Source organism: Danio aesculapii, chromosome 2, assembly GCF_903798145.1.
Source record: "Danio aesculapii chromosome 2, fDanAes4.1, whole genome shotgun sequence".
NCBI classification, from domain to species: domain Eukaryota; kingdom Metazoa; phylum Chordata; class Actinopteri; order Cypriniformes; family Danionidae; genus Danio; species Danio aesculapii.
This window is the reverse complement of record NC_079436.1, coordinates 13,469,724-13,488,051: the sequence shown is the minus strand read 5'-3', so window position 1 is coordinate 13,488,051 and position 18,328 is coordinate 13,469,724. Positions and strand designations below refer to the sequence as shown.

Below are 18,328 nucleotides of genomic sequence, written 5' to 3'. Positions count from 1 at the left end.
CTTTAGCTTTATAGAAGGTATGGGGAAGGAAAGAAACAGTTCTTAATTCTGATGTTCTTTGATGTAGCACCTTGGTCCTGGAGGAACATTGTTTCGTTTCACTGTGTAGTGCACTGTATATTGTTGAAATGACAATAAAGCCAACTTGACCTGACTGAACTAATTCGATAATAGAGCTCTTGGAAAAAAGAAAATACTTAATTTCTACTAGCTTGTATTGGAAATATTGATATTATATTGGTGTATTAAAAAAAAGATAAAAAAAAAAACATTTCCGAAGCCAGAAACGTGATATAGTTTTAAATAATAATGCTCTTAACTATGTGCAAAGATAAACAGTTCAGTCTCTCTGCAGCCACAAACATATTAACACCCTTTTTTTTAAATGTAACGACATTTTTAGGAATTATAATGGCGGTATACTATTACAAACGGACTTGAAATTAAATCAACGTGTCAAACACCTCAGTGCAAATAAGCAAACAACATTAAACCGACACAAATTTAAAGTTATCAACAAACGTATGCTCAGTAGTACACGATAAACGCCATCTTTGGCTGACTCTGCAGGCAGGCTACTGTAAACGTGACCGTGATCTGATTGGTTATGGAGATACTGGCGTGGGTGGACCAATAATAGTAAACAAATCCTGTGAGCGCATGCGCAGAACCCGAGTGCTGATGGAGGTTTGTCAGAAGCATCTGCTGTTAGCTAAACATCCATACGAAGGTTGAGGGAAGTTATTAGGGTCTTGTTCGACAGAGTCAGTGAGTATTTTTAAATTACATACTCTTTATTTTCTATATTTGTGCATTTTCTGTAGAATTCGCTGTATATAATCAATGTAAATTTTGATAAAGTTGCTAGCTCCGGGGAGCTAACCGTTGCACTTCCAGTACAGTAACCAACAGCTAGCTTCCCAAGTTAACGTACGCGAGTTTTATATTATAGTTGATATTTGAAAATGGAGTATGTTTCACGGACGGTGGTGAGCTTTGCATAGTTTTGATCTTTTAACTTATACGATGCTTTTTGAACGTGCTAATGTTTACCTTTGGCCTAACTCGTTAGCCTAGCCACACGACTTTAAAGAGACGCAGGTGTCGGCCAATCAGCATCAGACGTTTTTGATAAGAGGCGGGGCGTGCGAATGGGCGTGACGTGTATTGTGTACACACTGTACAAGAAGCCTGTTAGAAAGTGTTTTTTTTGTCCCACTGTCTTTACCATATATCGCCTAATTGACTGCTTTTCAAAGAGATGTTTCAGCTGTAGATTGTCTCATGTGGTTATATGCGAGAAAAATTGAAACATTTGGTTTTCGTTTATGCGATGTTATATACACTAGCTGTCCTGCGTGTTAATACTTTCTGTGGTGTAAATTAATTCACAATGACAGGCCGTCTGCTTATTCGTGTAATATTGGTGTACGGCCATCCCTTATATTTCAGTTTTTTCTAACTAAAACCATGTTAAAAGTAACAATTTATATGTAAACAAATGATGCAGATTAGTCGTGTGTTATTATTTGTATCTTTATTTAGGTTTATTTCAGTTATATTTAGTTGAATTTGATATTTTTTAAGGTATTTTAATTTTAACTATGTACATGTAAAGGGTGAACCTATTTGGGGTAGGCATTAGGCATGGAACGATAACCGTTTTCAAGGTATACGGCGGTTTGGAAAAGTCAAGGTTTTAAAACCGGCCAAATTTTCTTTAATACCATTCCTAAGGTATGTGTAGGATTTTTTTTATTTATTTTTCAATTGAAAAGGTCTCCAAAGATGCTGTTTTAAATTTTAAATAAATCTGTGCTTTTGAAACTAATAAAGACAGCAGAAGTCAATGATTTAGTTATTCAGCCTGACATGTTTACTGTTCCAAAATATCACGAAATAAAATATATTGTGTTCAAAGTGGAAAAAAGTTTTTGTTTTTTACCCAGACATTTAAAAAGAATTTATTTTAGAGCAGTAATCGCAATACTGTGAAACGGTGATATTTTCATCCGAGGTTATCATACCGTCAGAATCTTATATACAGTTGCAATCAGAATTATTAAACCCCCTTAATTATTAGCCCCCCTGTTTATTTTTTTCCCCAATTTCTGTTTAACAGAGAGAAGATTTTTTTAACCCATTTCTAATCATAATAGTTTTAATAACTAATTTCTAATAACTGATTTATTTGATCTTTTCCATGATGACAGTAAATAATATTTGACTAGATATTTTTCAAGACACTTCTAGACCGCTTAAAGTGACATTTAAGGGCTTAACTAGATTAATTAGGTTAACTAAGCTGGTTACGGTAATTAGGCAATTATTGTGTAACAATGGTTTGTTCTGTAGACAATCGAAAAAATATATAGCTTAAAGGGGCTAATAATTTTGACATTAATGTTTTTTAAAAATGTAAAAACTGCTTTTATTCTAGCCAAAATAAAACAAATAAGACTTTCTCCAGAAAAAAAAATATTATCAGACATACTGTGAAAATTTCCTTGCTCTGTTAAACCATTAAATCATTTGTGAATTATTTAAAAAAAGAAGCAAAAATTCAAAGGGGGGAAAATAATTCTGATTGCAACTGTACATACCCACATATACACATACAAAAGTACATTATAAAATATGACAATTTGTTCTGAGTGACAAAAGATGATGGGACAAAGCTATTCCTGTAACTTTTTGTCCTACTATAAAGCATCTGAAACCTTCGACCCAAAAAGAGTAGGTTAAACTCCTCAGACAGAGGATGAGAGCTACAGCTAATAATGTTCTGGGCAATCCGTAAAAGCTGTCTACTATATACAGGGATTCAATACTCAGCTGTGATTCACCAATCAACCTGCTAGACCACTTAATAATCTGGCTCAGTCTATTCCTGTTTTTATGGGACACACTTCCAAACCATGCCACCAGAGTGAAGAATAGAATAGGCTCAATAAAAGCACAATAGAAAAGAGTAAGCACATAGGTTTACCACAGTTTGGAAAAGTTAAGGTTTTAAAACCGCTAAAATTTTCTGCTATACCGTTCCTATGGTATATGTAAAGTTTTTTTTTATGCGTTTCTTTATTTGTTTTAAAGAAATCTGTGGTTTTGAAACTAACGAAGACCGCAGAAGTCAATGATTTATTTGAATTATTTAGCCCAACCTGTTTACCGTTCCAAAATATTTTAAATCTATCCTAAAATAAAATATATTGTGTTCAACTTGTTGTTATTTACTCGGACATTTAAACAACATATTTTAGAGCAGTAATCACAATACCTTTATTTTTATTCAAGGTTATCATACCGCCAGAAACTTTCCTACCTGCCCATGCCAATTTGGGTGCATGAAGCATTTAAATTTGTACATATGATTATAAATTTGAGTGTATTGTAATTTTTCGTTAAAAATGTTTTTTATGATCATGAAATTCCTTGTTTATTTTCAGTATTTTGGTAATATAGCCTGTTTTAACATTTGTCTTGCAGGTGATAAGGACTCGGTTAGCCAAGATGGCATCTGACATGCCGGTTTCCAGGGGTATAATGACCTTTTACCCCACTGTTGAAGAGTTCAAGAACTTCAGCCGCTACATTGCGTACATGGAGTCACAAGGTGCACACAAAGCAGGCCTCGCCAAGGTTAGTGATGAACACTACTCTTTTTCTGATAAGGTCACTGCTTATTAGGTAGGGCTGTGCAATTTGGGGAAAATATCTAATATCGATTTTTTTTATTTATTTTTGGACAGATAATGCGACAGATAATTTGATTTGCAATATAATTTTGTAGTCAGATATTAATTTGTTTATTAATGCTTCTAAAGCAGTAGACGCCATTATCCCACTTGTCTGCACTTTCCTGTTTGTTTGTTTTTTATTGTGGGTGTTCCACATAGTTTGGTTGTGCAATTCTGATTAGGCAGAACGAAAGTGTGCTCACTCAATTGGTTAGTAAGAGTGTCACAAACAGTGAGCATTTGACCTGGGCGGGGGAATTGAAATAATACATATATATTTAATATTGGAGTGATTGTGATTACTAATCGCAACGTTTCAAATTGCGATGTAGTTTCAATAAAATTCAAAGCCCTATTATTAGGACTGCATAATAAATCATTTCTACATAGATATCGCAATGTGCGTGATTCGACAGTAGTCTCATTGCAGGATGTGCAATGTTGAGATGAGAGCATTTCAAGAGTGTTTAATGCATTCAGTCAAAAGAAATGTTACCGGTACACTTTATTTTGATGGTCCATTTGAGTATTAGTAGACTCTCTGCTTAATATCTGTTAATACTGCTTCTTCAACAGACATTTAACTGACTATAAGAAACTTTGCTAGTACATGTCAACTTACACTAACCCTAACCTAACAGTCTACTTGTAATCAAATGAGAATTAGTTGCAATGTAACTTAAATTCAACAAACGAACCATCAAAATAAAGTGTGACCAAATTACCTTTTGTAACTTTTATAAAAATACATTTTATTGCATCATTTATCCAAATAAGACAATACAGTGTTGTTTTACATTACCTGAATACTGTTCCTCAGAAAACCATAACCCAATCCTCATGTCATTTACTTATTTAGCTTTATTGTATTTAACTATGTCTGCTAGCCCAAAGCCCTATAATGTCTTCCAGTTGGGTTACCAAAAATGAATCCATCATACCTGTCAGACTATCTTAATGGGAGGAAAAATATTGCCTATTTTAGTGCTTTTGCATTCTCACATAAATTGGATAATTTTATTGCATGTAATTTTCTTGCATCAAGGAACCACTATCAATATGTGTTTGAATTTGCATTTGCGCTAACTAGTATTGTAAAAAAGGACCAGTACTTTGGTATCAAGTTAATTAAAAAATAAAAAATAATATAAAGCAATAAAGGTAGGCCTACCAGGTGTTCACTTTTTGTTTTGTAGGGACAGTTAAAAAATGTAATTTAAAATGGGGTTATTTTATATTTGCTTGTGTAGCCTATAATGAATTCCATTATTTATTTATATATATATATATATATATATATATATATATATATATATATATATATATATATATATATATATATATATATATATATATATATATATATATATATATATATATATATTTGTTTTTATTTAGTAAGTAATGTATTTTCTATTTGTGCCACTTGAATTTATTTGAGGCGACCAAAAACCTAAGGGTGTCTACCCAAAAGGCTACCATGTATTTTACATTTTTCAAGCCCTATATCCCTATAATTAATATTTTTTTCCAAATAGACCTATTCAGGCCATCTGGTAAAACTATTCATAATGCATTATATTCCGCAGAAAAACTAAATATTCCAGTCCGATTATTTTCAATCTCATGCAGTCCTACTGCTTATAAAAAGTCTTTGACAAAGCTCTATTTTTGTGCTCCACCACAGATCGTCCCACCGAAAAACTGGAGGCCTCGAGATTCCTATGATGACATTGATGACCTTATCATACCTGCACCAATTCAGCAGGTTGTGACTGGGCAGTCAGGGCTGTTCACTCAGTACAACATCCAGAAAAAAGCCATGACTGTGAAAGAGTTCCGTAAAACCGCCAACAGCGACAAGTATGTTCCGTTCAACTTGTTACACGTTTTCCAGAAGAAATTGATTGTGACACCATCTGTCCTTTATGTTTAAGGTTTTGCAGTCCTCGATATGATGATTTTGAAGAGCTCGAAAGGAAATACTGGAAAAATGTAACCTTTAACCCTCCAATCTATGGAGCTGATGTGAATGGGACACTTTATGACCCGGTGAGTAAACACTTGTTAACGTACAAATCAAATAAAAACTAACCGTAATATTTTGTTAGCTCACGTTGCTAGTTTTGAGTTTAACAATTCATCGGTGCATGTCATTAAGAAAAAAGAAATAGTTTGTCCTTGTAATCTTCAGAGGTGGGTTGTAACAAATTACATTTACTTCGTTACATTTGGCGGCATTCCTCCATTAATGTCAAATGATAATAAATATGATTCATATGACTTGCTAATATCACGAGGCGCCGTGTTGGAGAGGTTGTGTCATGAGAGGTTGTTATAGAGATGCGTCTCCTGCTTTTGGTTAGAGCGCATGCGCCTATGTTGGAATGATGGCTGAAGACGTGCAAGTTTATACTGCGGTCACGCCTTGGCCATCTGCTGTTCCGAGAAGGATGGTCACGCTGTCTGTGCAGTGAGTTTATTGGACCAGGTCACCCGAAATACTGTAAAAATATTTGAAAAAGAAAAATAAATTCACAGGAGGGTGAATAAATGAAAAGTAACTAGTAACTATTTACTTGAGTAATTTTTTCATCAGATACTTTTTTTTACTCTTACTCGAGTAACTTTTAATTAAAATTTTTATTTGAGTAAAAATACCCACAAGTACTTGTACCTTTACTCGAGTCTAAATTTTGGATACTCTACCCACCTCTGAGTAATCTTTAATAGGGTATATGCACACAGACTTTTAATTTCAGCTCAGCGCTTCCAGTGAACTGTCTATCCATTATAAAATTGCCACGTTTAAGGTCTAATTTCTTTTTTAAAAAATCAGTGTTCTTCACTGCCTGATAGATATACAATATGGGTCATAGATTGGATCCATTTTGCCCAACATGTCTTTAAAATATGACAATTTATTTTACCCTAGAGTTTTTGTGCTCGCCTTTTGATCCTGACAGTGCTATAGTTACAGTACATGGTTTTTAATCTTGTTTTATGCTTGAACAACTAAATTAATGCTTTAGTCTATTTAACTGAATGTATTGTAATTACATTACAACATCGATGCTGCAAAAGGAACCCTAAAATAGTCACATTAAGCTTTCACCGGAATTTTATCATTGGCTGAAAAACACTAGCTGTGCATATACCCCATTGAGATCTGAAAATGCACTTCCTGTTTTTATTTTATTTTTTTAATTTATTTTTTTTTTCAGTTAAATTGTCAGATTGCGTATGTGTTAGATATTGGGATGTGGTTAACCAACTTAACCACACCACTCCAGCTGTCAGTTTTGACAATAAACAGAAATGGTGAGGAAGAGGTGTCTGTTAGGTTGTAATAACTCTCTCCAAACCCTTTTCTCAATCTTTCTGAATGAAATGCCTACTACATACATTCAACTCTCAGTAGAAATAAGCAAGCCACACTCACTGTTTTCTCATTTAAAATTCCATTTGTCTAGGAAATGCGTCACAATAGTGGAAAAAAACTGTCGCAGCTTCCAGTTCATGTGGACTTTAATGAATCTCTTTTGGTTTCAGAGGTCTCTGGTTCAAATAGTCATTGTTTCTTGATCCCATACACAGGATATCAAAGAATGGAACGTAGGGCACTTGAATACCATCCTAGACACAGTGGAGCATGACAGTGGGATCACTATCGAGGGAGTGAACACACCCTACCTCTACTTTGGCATGTGGAAAACCACTTTTGCCTGGCACACAGAGGACATGGATCTCTACAGCATCAATTACTTACACTTCGGAGAACCAAAGTCTTGGTAATAACTCTTAAAATACCTGTGGCTTTAGCGGGAATGTCATTTGGTTGCTTGAACTGATTTTTATAAAAAGAAATGTGTAGATAAAATGTGCACCTGCGGGTGTAAAGGTGGTTGTGGTAATTGTCTGTCCTGACGCCAAGTGCTAAATTTGTCTGGAACAATCCCACAGGTACAGCGTGCCTCCTGAACATGGAAAAAGACTGGAGCGGTTAGCCAAAGGTAAACAGTGTTTTGTGTTCGCTGTTCTGTTCTCAAAATCATTTTGTTCCCTCAATTATATATAATGCCTCCCTATTGTCCTGCAGGCTTTTTCCCTGGAAGTTCACAAAACTGTGAAGCATTTCTCAGACACAAGATGACTCTTATTTCACCTTCCATTTTAAAGAAGTATGGCATTCCTTTTGAAAAGGTATGATATATTTGTATATCATTTATTAATATCTATCTGTCTGTCTGTCTCTGTGTGTGTGTATGTCTGTCTATCCATCTATCACTTCATTTAGACTTTGTGTCTTTTTGCTTTTGTCTTTTTTGTGTTTCTATCTTCCTATTTGGGGAAGTTTTGTGATGTCGTTGTCAACCTTTGCTTTGTAGATCACTCAGGAGGCTGGAGAGTTTATGGTGACGTTTCCATATGGCTATCATGCAGGCTTTAACCATGGTTTCAACTGTGCTGAGTCTACTAATTTTGCCACGAGGCGATGGATCGACTATGGAAAACAAGCCATACTGGTATATTAAAAAGTATTGTTCAAAAGTTTAGGATTGTTTTAAGTTATTTACTTGTGTTCATCATGGGTACGTTCATTTAATTATCATTACAGTGATAATGTGAAATATTATAATACTGTAAACTAATAATGGTCAGACATCATTCTGATATTTTTTTTTTAGATTAATTACAGATATATTTCAGGATTGCTGATGAAAAGAACATTTATTTATATATATATATATATATATATATATATATATATATATATATATATATATATATATATATATATATGTATATGTATATGTGTGTGTATATATCTCATCGTATTTAATCAGTTTAATGTGGCATTAAGTTATGTCATGTCCATACCTAATGCACCAGTCTTTGTCTATTTTCTCTAGTGTTCTTGCAGGAAAGACATGGTGAAGATTTCCATGGATGTGTTTGTGAAGAAATTTCAGCCTGAACGGTACGAGCTGTGGTTGGAGGGGAAGGACAACGCACCCATTGATCACTCTAAACCCACGCCCGAAGCAGCTGAGTTTTTAGGTGGAGAGGCTGGTGCTCAAGAACTCCGCGTTGAGAACCAAAGTAATGAGGGACAAAAAAAGAGGTGAAAAACACACTCCCTTTCATTCTCAGTTGCCTATCCCTGTACGTCAAAATATATATCATATTATAATATCACTTTCAAATGTTGCTTTTGCCACTTTAATTAGTCTGGCCAAACAAAGGATAGGAACCAAAAGACACAGGGTGTGTCTGGACTTTCCAGAGGAAGTTCTTCCAAAGACTGAAACAAACGATGAGGAGGCTGAATATGGCAAGAAGGGCCGATTAACTCCATACACAGAACAGTGCAAGGAGTATAGAGGTATGTTTTACGGATATGGCATTAATATGTTTTAAAGGGCTAGTTCACTCAATTTTAAGTCTATTATTAATTACTCAACCTCCTTTTGTTCCAATCCCATGATATGTTCATATTCAGAACACAGATGGATAGAAATAAATAAAGAAAGAAAGAAAACAGCATTGGCATAACAATCAATATTACATACACTTCAACCAAAAACACCTTACCTAAACGTTCACAACACTTCAATCACATAGAGTGTAACATAAAATTAAAAACAACCAAAAAAATTGGTTTATTTTTTATATTGCTATGACCCTGGTCTAGGGTGTCAAGAACGTAACATAAAAACCACTGGACAAATGCAATCACTTTAAGAACCCTTGGAGTCAGGTCTGTTTATTTGTCTTTTTTTTTCTCTTTTTTTAAATGCCCAAAATCTGAAGCCAAATACCTTGGAGAGGACCAACAGAAAAATAATAAACACAAAAATATATCCCTTACCTAAATACCCTAAAATCAAGCTAAATACACCTAACAAAATAACAGAATTAAAATGAGAAAACTACTCCTGTTTCCCTATATAATATTATATATATAAACTATATGAATATTATTATAAATATAAATAACTATATAATATTATATATAAACTTTATATAAACTATATAAAAAACAAGAGAAAATATTTACAGAAAAGAAAAGTGTGGCGTCCAACCCCAACTGCTTCTTACTGTGTATATACTAAGTACAGTATTTACAATAACAATGAAAAATCCAAAAAACTAAACAAAAAGGGGCGGAGCCACGGGATGGAAAAACAACAAACAAAAGCCAATATTTGCACACACAAACAAAACGGGAATACACAATCAAAAATTGAACACTTGCAACTCTATTTTTCTGCTACACCAAACGTGAAATAACACGCCAACCAACTCGCTCTCCTTAGCTCCATGCCTGTTTAATTTTTTTAAAGACACCCTGGAGAGAGAGAAAGAGAGAGCACACAAGGGAGGAACGAGACACACACACCTGCGAGCGCAACAATAAATCGCCTTATTTAGTTCCAATCAAGATATTTTGGATGAAATATGAGGGCTCCCTGATCCTCCAAACAAAGTGACTGACCAAATTTGTTCAGAGCTCAGAAAATGAACCAAAAAGATTGTTAAAACATTCTCTATTGCTTCTACTGTTATCATACAGTAAATGGTACGTCATACAGTACAGTGTTCAATACAGTACAATAGTCCAAAAAACTGTAAAGATGACTTTGTTTGTCTTCTGCATCAGATCAAGTTGCGAGTTTACTATGGGCAGTTTGATGTATGACGTATGCCTGCAGTAAACATTCACCATAGTCTGACAACATAAGAACGAGTAATTAATAATCAGTTTTCCATTTGCACTTTACTAATTCCTTTGAGTAAAGGGTCTATGGGCACTGTGTATCTAATATTGTGAATAAAAGTTGTACTATGCAATATTTGAATAAATGATTTCTATTAAAGTGTCAGACAGACAAAACACACTTTCAGCCAATCAGCAGTAATGGGTGTGTCTAGTAATGATAGCAGAGTTTGGTGATTGACGTGTTTGTTTTGGTGCTTTTAAATATCAAAATGACATGGCAAAATTTGCTTAGTTCAACATAAATTCTATATGAATGTGTAAGGAGACAACAGCAGTTTTTCACAGAGAATAGCAGCATTCATTAGTTTCCTTTTTGTGTTCAGTAATGTTTAAAAATTGGGTCAGCAGGCCAAGAATAAGTGGTTTTGTGTTGCATTGTCTATGATCTCATCCACGAGTGAATGTGTTTCGAAGTGGTAGAAAGAGGACATGTTCAAAATGTATCAGACCTCATTTGCACCAGTATTTGGTGTTGTTCATTTGTGAGTGTATTGTATAGGTACATGTATTCGAACAGTCACGGTTCAAAAGATGCAAGACATAAGCATCAAACGTACGCTCACCGGCCACTTTATTAGGTACACCTGTTCAACTGCTCGCAAATTTCTAATCAGTCAATCCCATGGCAGCAACTCAATGCATTTCGTCAAGACGAACTGCTGCAGTTCAAACTGAGCATCAGAATGGGAAAGAAAGGTGATTTAAATGACTGAACGTGGCATGGTTGTTGGTGCCAGACAGGCTGGTCTAAGCATTTCAGAAACTGCTGATCTACTGGGATTTTCACGCACAGCCATCTCTAGGATTTACAGATAATGGTCCAAAAAAGAGAAAATATCCTGTAAGCGGCAGTTCTGTGGGCGCAAATGCCTTGTTGATGGCTAGACTGGTTCTAGCTGATAGAAAGACAACAGTAATTCAAACAACCACTGGTTACAACCGAAGTATGCAGAAGAGCATCTTTGAATGCACAACACTTCAAACCTTGTGGCAGATGGGTTACAGCAGCAGAAGACCACACAGGGTGCCGCTCCTGTCAGCTAAGAACAGGAAACTGAGGCTACAATTTACACAGGCTCACCAAAATTGGACAATAGAAGATTAAGAAAACATTGCCTGGTCTGATGAGTCTCGATTTCTGCCGCAACATTCGGACGTATGGAAAGACATAAGGGCATGGATCAATCCTGCCTTGTATCAATGGTTAAGGCTGCTGCTGGTGGTGGTGTAACGAAGTGGGGAATATTTTCTTGGCACACTTTGGGTCCATTAGTACCAATTGAGCATCGTGTCAACACCACGGCCTATCTGAGTATTGTTGCTGACCATGTCAATCCCTTTATGACCACAGTGTACCCACCTTCTGATGGCTACTTCCAGCAGGATAATGCGCCATGTCATAAAGCGCGAATCATCTCAGACTGGTTTCTTGAACATGACAATGAGTTCGCTGTACTCATATGGCCTCCACAGTCACCAGAGTTCAATCCAATAGAGCACTTTTGGGATTTGGTGGAACCGGAGATTTGCATCATGGATGTGCAGCCGACAAATCTGCAGCAACTGCATGATGATATCATATCAATATGGACCCAAATCTCTGAGGAATATTTCCAGTACTTTGTTGACTCTATGCCACGAAGGATTAAGGCAGTTCTGAAGGCAAAAATGGGTCCAAGCTGGTACTAGTGGTCTACCTAATAAAGTGGCTGGTGAGTGTATGTTAACATAAAAACAATGGTAAATAGGGCCTTGAAATGGAAAATCATAAGCCGTGCTATTACAGAGGTAACTGGCATTTACATTTCATCTACAATGTGCTTCTATTCAGTTGTAGATGATCCTGACTTCAAGTATTTATTAAAAGTGTTCAAGCCGGGTTACAATGTTCCATCTGGCATAGGTCAGTCCCTTCTTTAATCATGAATTGCCCACTGCACTCGCACAGTTGCATTAACAAAAGATGAACAGACCTTGAATCTAAAAGTTAACACAAAATTATTGGCTTTCTGTGGTTCTAGGAAAACATTGATGTTAACCTTTGAAAGTTTAATACAAGTAAACGAAAACGTTAATGTTGTTCACTCAAAAAAAGGATTACAATTACTTGCCAAATTTCTTGTGGCATCTAAAAGGAATCGGCGTTCCACCATCAACACTGCTTTCCCTGTGGATGGGAACATTCCTGTTGTGGCTTATGTTTGTTTTTTTATATGTTGTTGTGTTGTAAGCTTTTTTTTTTTTTTTTTTTTTGGTCATAAACTGTGTTTCCATCCACCTATTTTATGTGCATTTTGGATATGCACTTAAAAATTGGTTTATGAAAATGGCAAGATTCGCATACATTTTAAACATTTTATTTGATAAGAAAAGATAAACTACAATGGAAACACTTTTACCGAACAAATTTCAGTTTACGCATTTAAAAAAGGTCATGTGATGTTGTTATAAGAGATCATATACTGATAAGAATGTGTGTGAATGGACAAACCAGCAGGCTGGCCACATTGTAAAGCATCTGAAATGCTATTTTGGTTATTCTACCATTATACCGTTGCATAACCGTTTCAGTATAATTGTTGTTACATTATTAATTAACTCCAGAACTGTCAAGAGTGTCTGTGCTTCACGTCTCATGTCTTTAAACGCCACTACACAATCATTACGTTTCGGCATTGTCGTCTGAGGTGCAAGTGATTTATTAAATAAGGAAAATATACATGCAGCTTCTCCTACCTCAATAAATTCTGTTTTTACTGTTGATATTTGGCACCAGTTAATCAGGAAGAGATAATTTTTTTTCTCTTTGACTTATTGGATGGAAACTTTATTCACACATCTTTTATGCAATATTCCAGTTTCGCACATTAATTTAATTCACATTTTTGGATGGAAACACAGCTATTGTGTTTTTAACTCATTTTGTTTTGTTGTGTTGTGTGCAACTGGGCCATCGTATCTTTCAGTTCTGTAGTTGGTTGGGGCTAAATAAACAGAAATAAGCAAGCACTGGGGATTTTGTTGCTTATTCCTGTTGTACTAAACCCATATCTAACTGTGACCTGAAAACCGAGATATGTACTGAACTGTAACTTCTTTGTATTGTTACACCCCTAGTGGATTGACAAAACTGCTTCCTAATTCTTGGTGTGAACAAGGTAATTAACATCCTATGATTTAGCCTACCTGCTATAGTAACCATTCCCCAAACTCTTGCTATTTATTGGTGCATTTCTGCTGAACATTGCTGGCAATGTTTTGATTGTTTACACTTTAAGCAGTGAGCTTTGATTCATAGCAGCCAGTCTTACATTTCCTATAAACCAAATCTGCCTTGTTTCAGAATTAATGGATGAAGACCGCACGGTACCACTGATGGGTTCAACCAGTTTAAAGATGCTGCCAGGATCCAGAAGTGCTGAATTTGCGGAAAACGTTCGGGGTGCTGGTTTTAGTGACGCAGATCTGGATGCTAAAGCTACTAGCCAGATTTCAGCCTGTGTGCAGCCCTTCCCAAAACATCATCTCTCTATTGCATCAGTCCCTACCGTCCCTCACTGCCTGTCAGCTGTGCCACGGGCATCTACTAAACCAGGGGTGGCAAGCCTTCTCTTTCATCGAACCCTGAGCCCGACAGATGCCCTGCAGGTCCACAGCTATGCAGCCAAAGCAGCGCTCTGTAAACCACAAACACCCAGTCCAGAGAAACCCAGAGAAGACCTCCACACACCAGACATCAGTCTAGACGTGAGGCCAAACACACCAACTCCACCCCCAGAAACACCAGAGGTTGGTAACTGCATGCAGTGTGTGTATTTATATTTATATATATATATATATATATATATATATATATATATATATATATATATATATATATATATATATATATATATATATATATATATATATATATATATATATATATATATATATATATATATATATATATATATATATATATATATATATGCATTAAACTGTTAAAAAGGCTGGGTTCCACTCAAATTGTTGAAGTTTACTCAATCGATTTAACACATTTAAATGTTCCTAAAAATACATGAAAATACATTTTAAATAATTTAATAATTTTATTACAGTGAAAAAAAGCTTCACAAAGCAAGCAGGACACTCTTCAAATTTAAGTTTGGAGGCCAGGCTTCAGCAAACTGTTTATACTAGATGCTGAATTGGTCGTTCTAGGTTGACTCACTCGTAGGGCTGGGCAATATTGCAAAAATAATGATCACAATCATTCAGCATCGATAATTATTTAATATTTTTTTAACAATATATTTAGGGATATTTTTTTTTATTTAACCCCTTTAATTTGCTAACTTTACAAAGGCAAATAGTTTTAACAGTCAAAAACAAAAATATCTAAACAAAACATCTCTTCTCTTTGTAATAAAATAAACATAAGAGACTCTTAAACTTGATAAATAAAGTGTTACAGAGTGTGTGCAATGGTAGAGGTAGATCAACATCTGTAAGGTGTCAATAATTATGATACAGTAAACCTCAAACTCTGTAAACAAAATATATTATGATAATCAAATCTGAGCTTTTAAGAAAAGGAACCAGCAATCATTATTCAAATACATATTGCAACATTACAAATTGCAAAGTTGAATATTCCTCTATGCTAAAACCTCTTTCTGAATGGGAGCTAGTGGCTGGCATGAATAAGAAAAGAAACCAAAAAGCCAGTCTGGTGACATGCTTACATCTTTTTTCATTTACATTCTTCTAACTGTTGCTATATGGCACTCATTTTCACATGTTGTTAACGTAGACTAACTATATTTCGTACACTTTCTGCTCTTCCGCGCTCTCAAACAACCACTCCCTCGTCATTGAAAGCAAGATAAGCATGTTTGTGTGATCATTCTCTGGGTGAATATCTATTGCACAATCCACATTTTGATTGACGTATTTTGGACCAGTAGTTTTTAAGAAAAGAGGGGAAAGTACCACCTTCGCATGTGTACAGAAGATGATGGGCATTAATGGTGTTCCGTACATGATTAAAACTGTGTTCCGTACAGCACGCATAACTTCAATTCACCGGCAAAAATGGACATTGTTTGAAGTCTTATTAAAAAAGTATGTTAGAATATACTATTATTGTGTTTAATTTGAAGTTAATGTTTTTAATGTATTATATTTAATAACTTTTTATGAAAGTTGGCAATGAAAGAACCTTACAATGATTTAAGTTTGAGATCATGCTTATTTTATTACAGTGTGACAATTTAAAATATTAAAACATTAAATTCATGCAAGTTAACGCAAACTTAACTGACCTTAACTGAAAGTTTATAATGATTGTGTGTGAGTTCTGAAGTAAATCTAAATGTAAAAACAGAGGAATATCTGATAATTGATCATATATTACTATATTATGCATCACTAATTAATGTAATTAAATTAGAAAGTGAAAAACAGCGAGCATGGGGTGAACTCCTTTTCATTTTTTTATTGTTTTATTTAATTATTTATTTATTTATTTGCTTATTAATGGAATGAATGGATCCATTTGTTTATCAAGGTTGCATTCAATTAAACGATAAATGACTGGAAACATTGAATGTTGCAAAAGATTTCAGTTCTTTTTTTAATTTTTTATAGATTAGTGTAGTCTCTAATATTTCCCAAATTACTTGCTACCACAGATTGTAGATTTTAGCAGATGACATTTTCTATATTACATATATATTAAACAGCATCTCATTATATTATGGTGGTTACTGCATTACATATAAAAAATTTAATGATTAAAAAAACCCTCAATCTTTTCTTCTTAGTCTTACCCCACTCTTTTCTTTATTCAGCAGTATAACATCACAAATGATTTTAAAAACAAGCTAAAAAATGAACCCTCAAACTTCTCATCAACACGTATGGAAAGGAAATGTGATGCGCCTCTGTATTTTCTATAGCACGAAATTGAAGATGAGAAAGAGAATAACAGCATGAAGAGGAAACTGCAGCCACTCAGCAAGTTGCCGCGTTTGCATCCTCTGCTCCGAGAGAACTCCAGTGATGACGGTATTATCTGCTTTTCCGCTGTTCATTTACAGTGATGCCACTGATTGTGCTGTTGCTCATTATCTCCTCCGCTCTGCAGAGATCCAGGAGCCAGCAGCTGAGCCAGAGGAGACGGATCCCTGGGCTAAACTTCTGGCTCCCATGTGGCAGAGCAAACCACGCAACTTTCAAATCGAGAAGGAGTTCAACTTGCGCATGGGCCTGCATCCACCGTACTGCGCAGTGTGTTCCCTCTTTCACACCTACACTGAGGTAGCACATGCTCTTACTGTAATCATAATAATATCTCGTATTACTTGACGTTCATTTGTTGGACCAAACAATGCATGTCCATACTAGCTAGGTCTGGGGATTATTCCGATGTTCATTCTATATATATAATATATATATAACCGATTCTATTTTCTCCTGAATCAATTCTGAGTTTGGTTTTTAACAGCAGGTGGCGCTGTGTGCTTTACAAAGAACTCTGCTTGCATTCCATTCCTTACAACTACCATTTCATCCAAAAGTAATAATTAATAATAAAGTTAGGAAAGGTTTAAATGAGTTTCAAGAGTGAGTTACATTGATCATGTGAACTTGCGTTACTCAGCCGAACACACAAGCCTTTAGAGCATTTGAGTGCATGGTTTAAGCCTGAATTCAATCTGCTTCTAAAAACTAAGCTCAGAATTGATTCACAAGAGAAAAGCAATACATTTTGTAAATCTCAGAACAGATGGAGAATCAACTTAGAATATTTTTTCGCCACAATTCTAGTCATGACAGACACATACAGTGCATCTGTTAAGTATTCATAGCGCTTCACTTTTTCCAAATTTGTTTATTTTAGCTTTATTCCAAAATGGATTAAATTCCTTTATTTCCTCAAAATTCTACACACCATACCCCATAATGATAATGTGAAAAAAGTTTATTTGATGCACCTTTGGCAGGAATTACAGCCTCAAGTCTTTTTGAATATGATGCCATGAGCTTGGCACACCTTTCTTTGCGAATTTTTGCTTATTCCTCTTTGCAATATCTCTTAAACTCTATCAGGTTGGATGGGAAGCAACAGTGTACAGGCAATTTCAGATCTCTCCAGAGATGTTCAATAGGATTTAGATCTGTGCTCTGGCTGGGCCACTCAAGGACATTCACAGAGTTGTTGTAAAGCAACTCTATTGATATTTTGACAGTGTGCTTTGGGTCATTGTACTGCTGGAAGATGAACCGTCGCCCCAATCTGAGGTCAAGAGCACTCTGAAGCAGGTTTTCATTCAGGATGTCTCTGTACATTGCTGCATTCATCTTTCCCTCTATAACTGACTAGTCCAGTTCCTGCTGCTAAAAAACATCCCCACAGCATGATGCTGCCATCACCATGCTTCACTGTAGGGATGGTATTAGCCTGGTGATGAGCAGTGGGATGCCTGGTTTTCTCCAAACGTGACGTCCGGCATCTTAGTCTCATCAGAGCAGAGAGTTTTGTTTCTTATGGTCTGAGAGTCCTTCAGATGCCTTTTGGCAAATTCCAAGCGGGGAGTGGCTTCCGTCTGGGCACTCTACCATACAGTCCTGATTGGTGGATTGCTGCACAGATGGTTGTCCTTCTGTAAGGTTCTCCTCTATCCACAGAAGAACACTGGAGGTGAGACCGTGTGACCATCGGGTTATTGATCACCTCCCTGACCAAGGCCCTTCTCCCCCAATTACTCCGCTAAGATGGCCGGCCAGCTCTCAGAAGAGTCCTGGTGGTTCCAAACAT

The 18,328-nt window shown here is 35.6% G+C and overlaps 1 protein-coding gene across 1 annotated transcript in view; it reads left to right on the top strand.

Annotated features, from left to right (window-relative positions):
- The first annotated feature begins 673 nt into the window (after positions 1-673).
- Positions 674-18,328, top strand: part of kdm4ab (lysine (K)-specific demethylase 4A, genome duplicate b) — a 40,963-nt gene continuing 23,308 nt past the window's right edge. Inside the window, exons 1-13 of the mRNA XM_056473223.1 lie at positions 674-768; positions 3,490-3,642; positions 5,428-5,603; positions 5,678-5,792; positions 7,338-7,531; positions 7,704-7,753; positions 7,840-7,943; positions 8,129-8,266; positions 8,654-8,865; positions 8,972-9,126; positions 13,868-14,313; positions 16,467-16,575; positions 16,655-16,827. Coding sequence (XP_056329198.1) covers positions 3,514-3,642; positions 5,428-5,603; positions 5,678-5,792; positions 7,338-7,531; positions 7,704-7,753; positions 7,840-7,943; positions 8,129-8,266; positions 8,654-8,865; positions 8,972-9,126; positions 13,868-14,313; positions 16,467-16,575; positions 16,655-16,827 — 2,001 coding nt within the window. The 5' untranslated portion in view covers positions 674-768; positions 3,490-3,513. The remainder of the gene's footprint in view (positions 769-3,489; positions 3,643-5,427; positions 5,604-5,677; positions 5,793-7,337; positions 7,532-7,703; positions 7,754-7,839; positions 7,944-8,128; positions 8,267-8,653; positions 8,866-8,971; positions 9,127-13,867; positions 14,314-16,466; positions 16,576-16,654; positions 16,828-18,328) is intronic.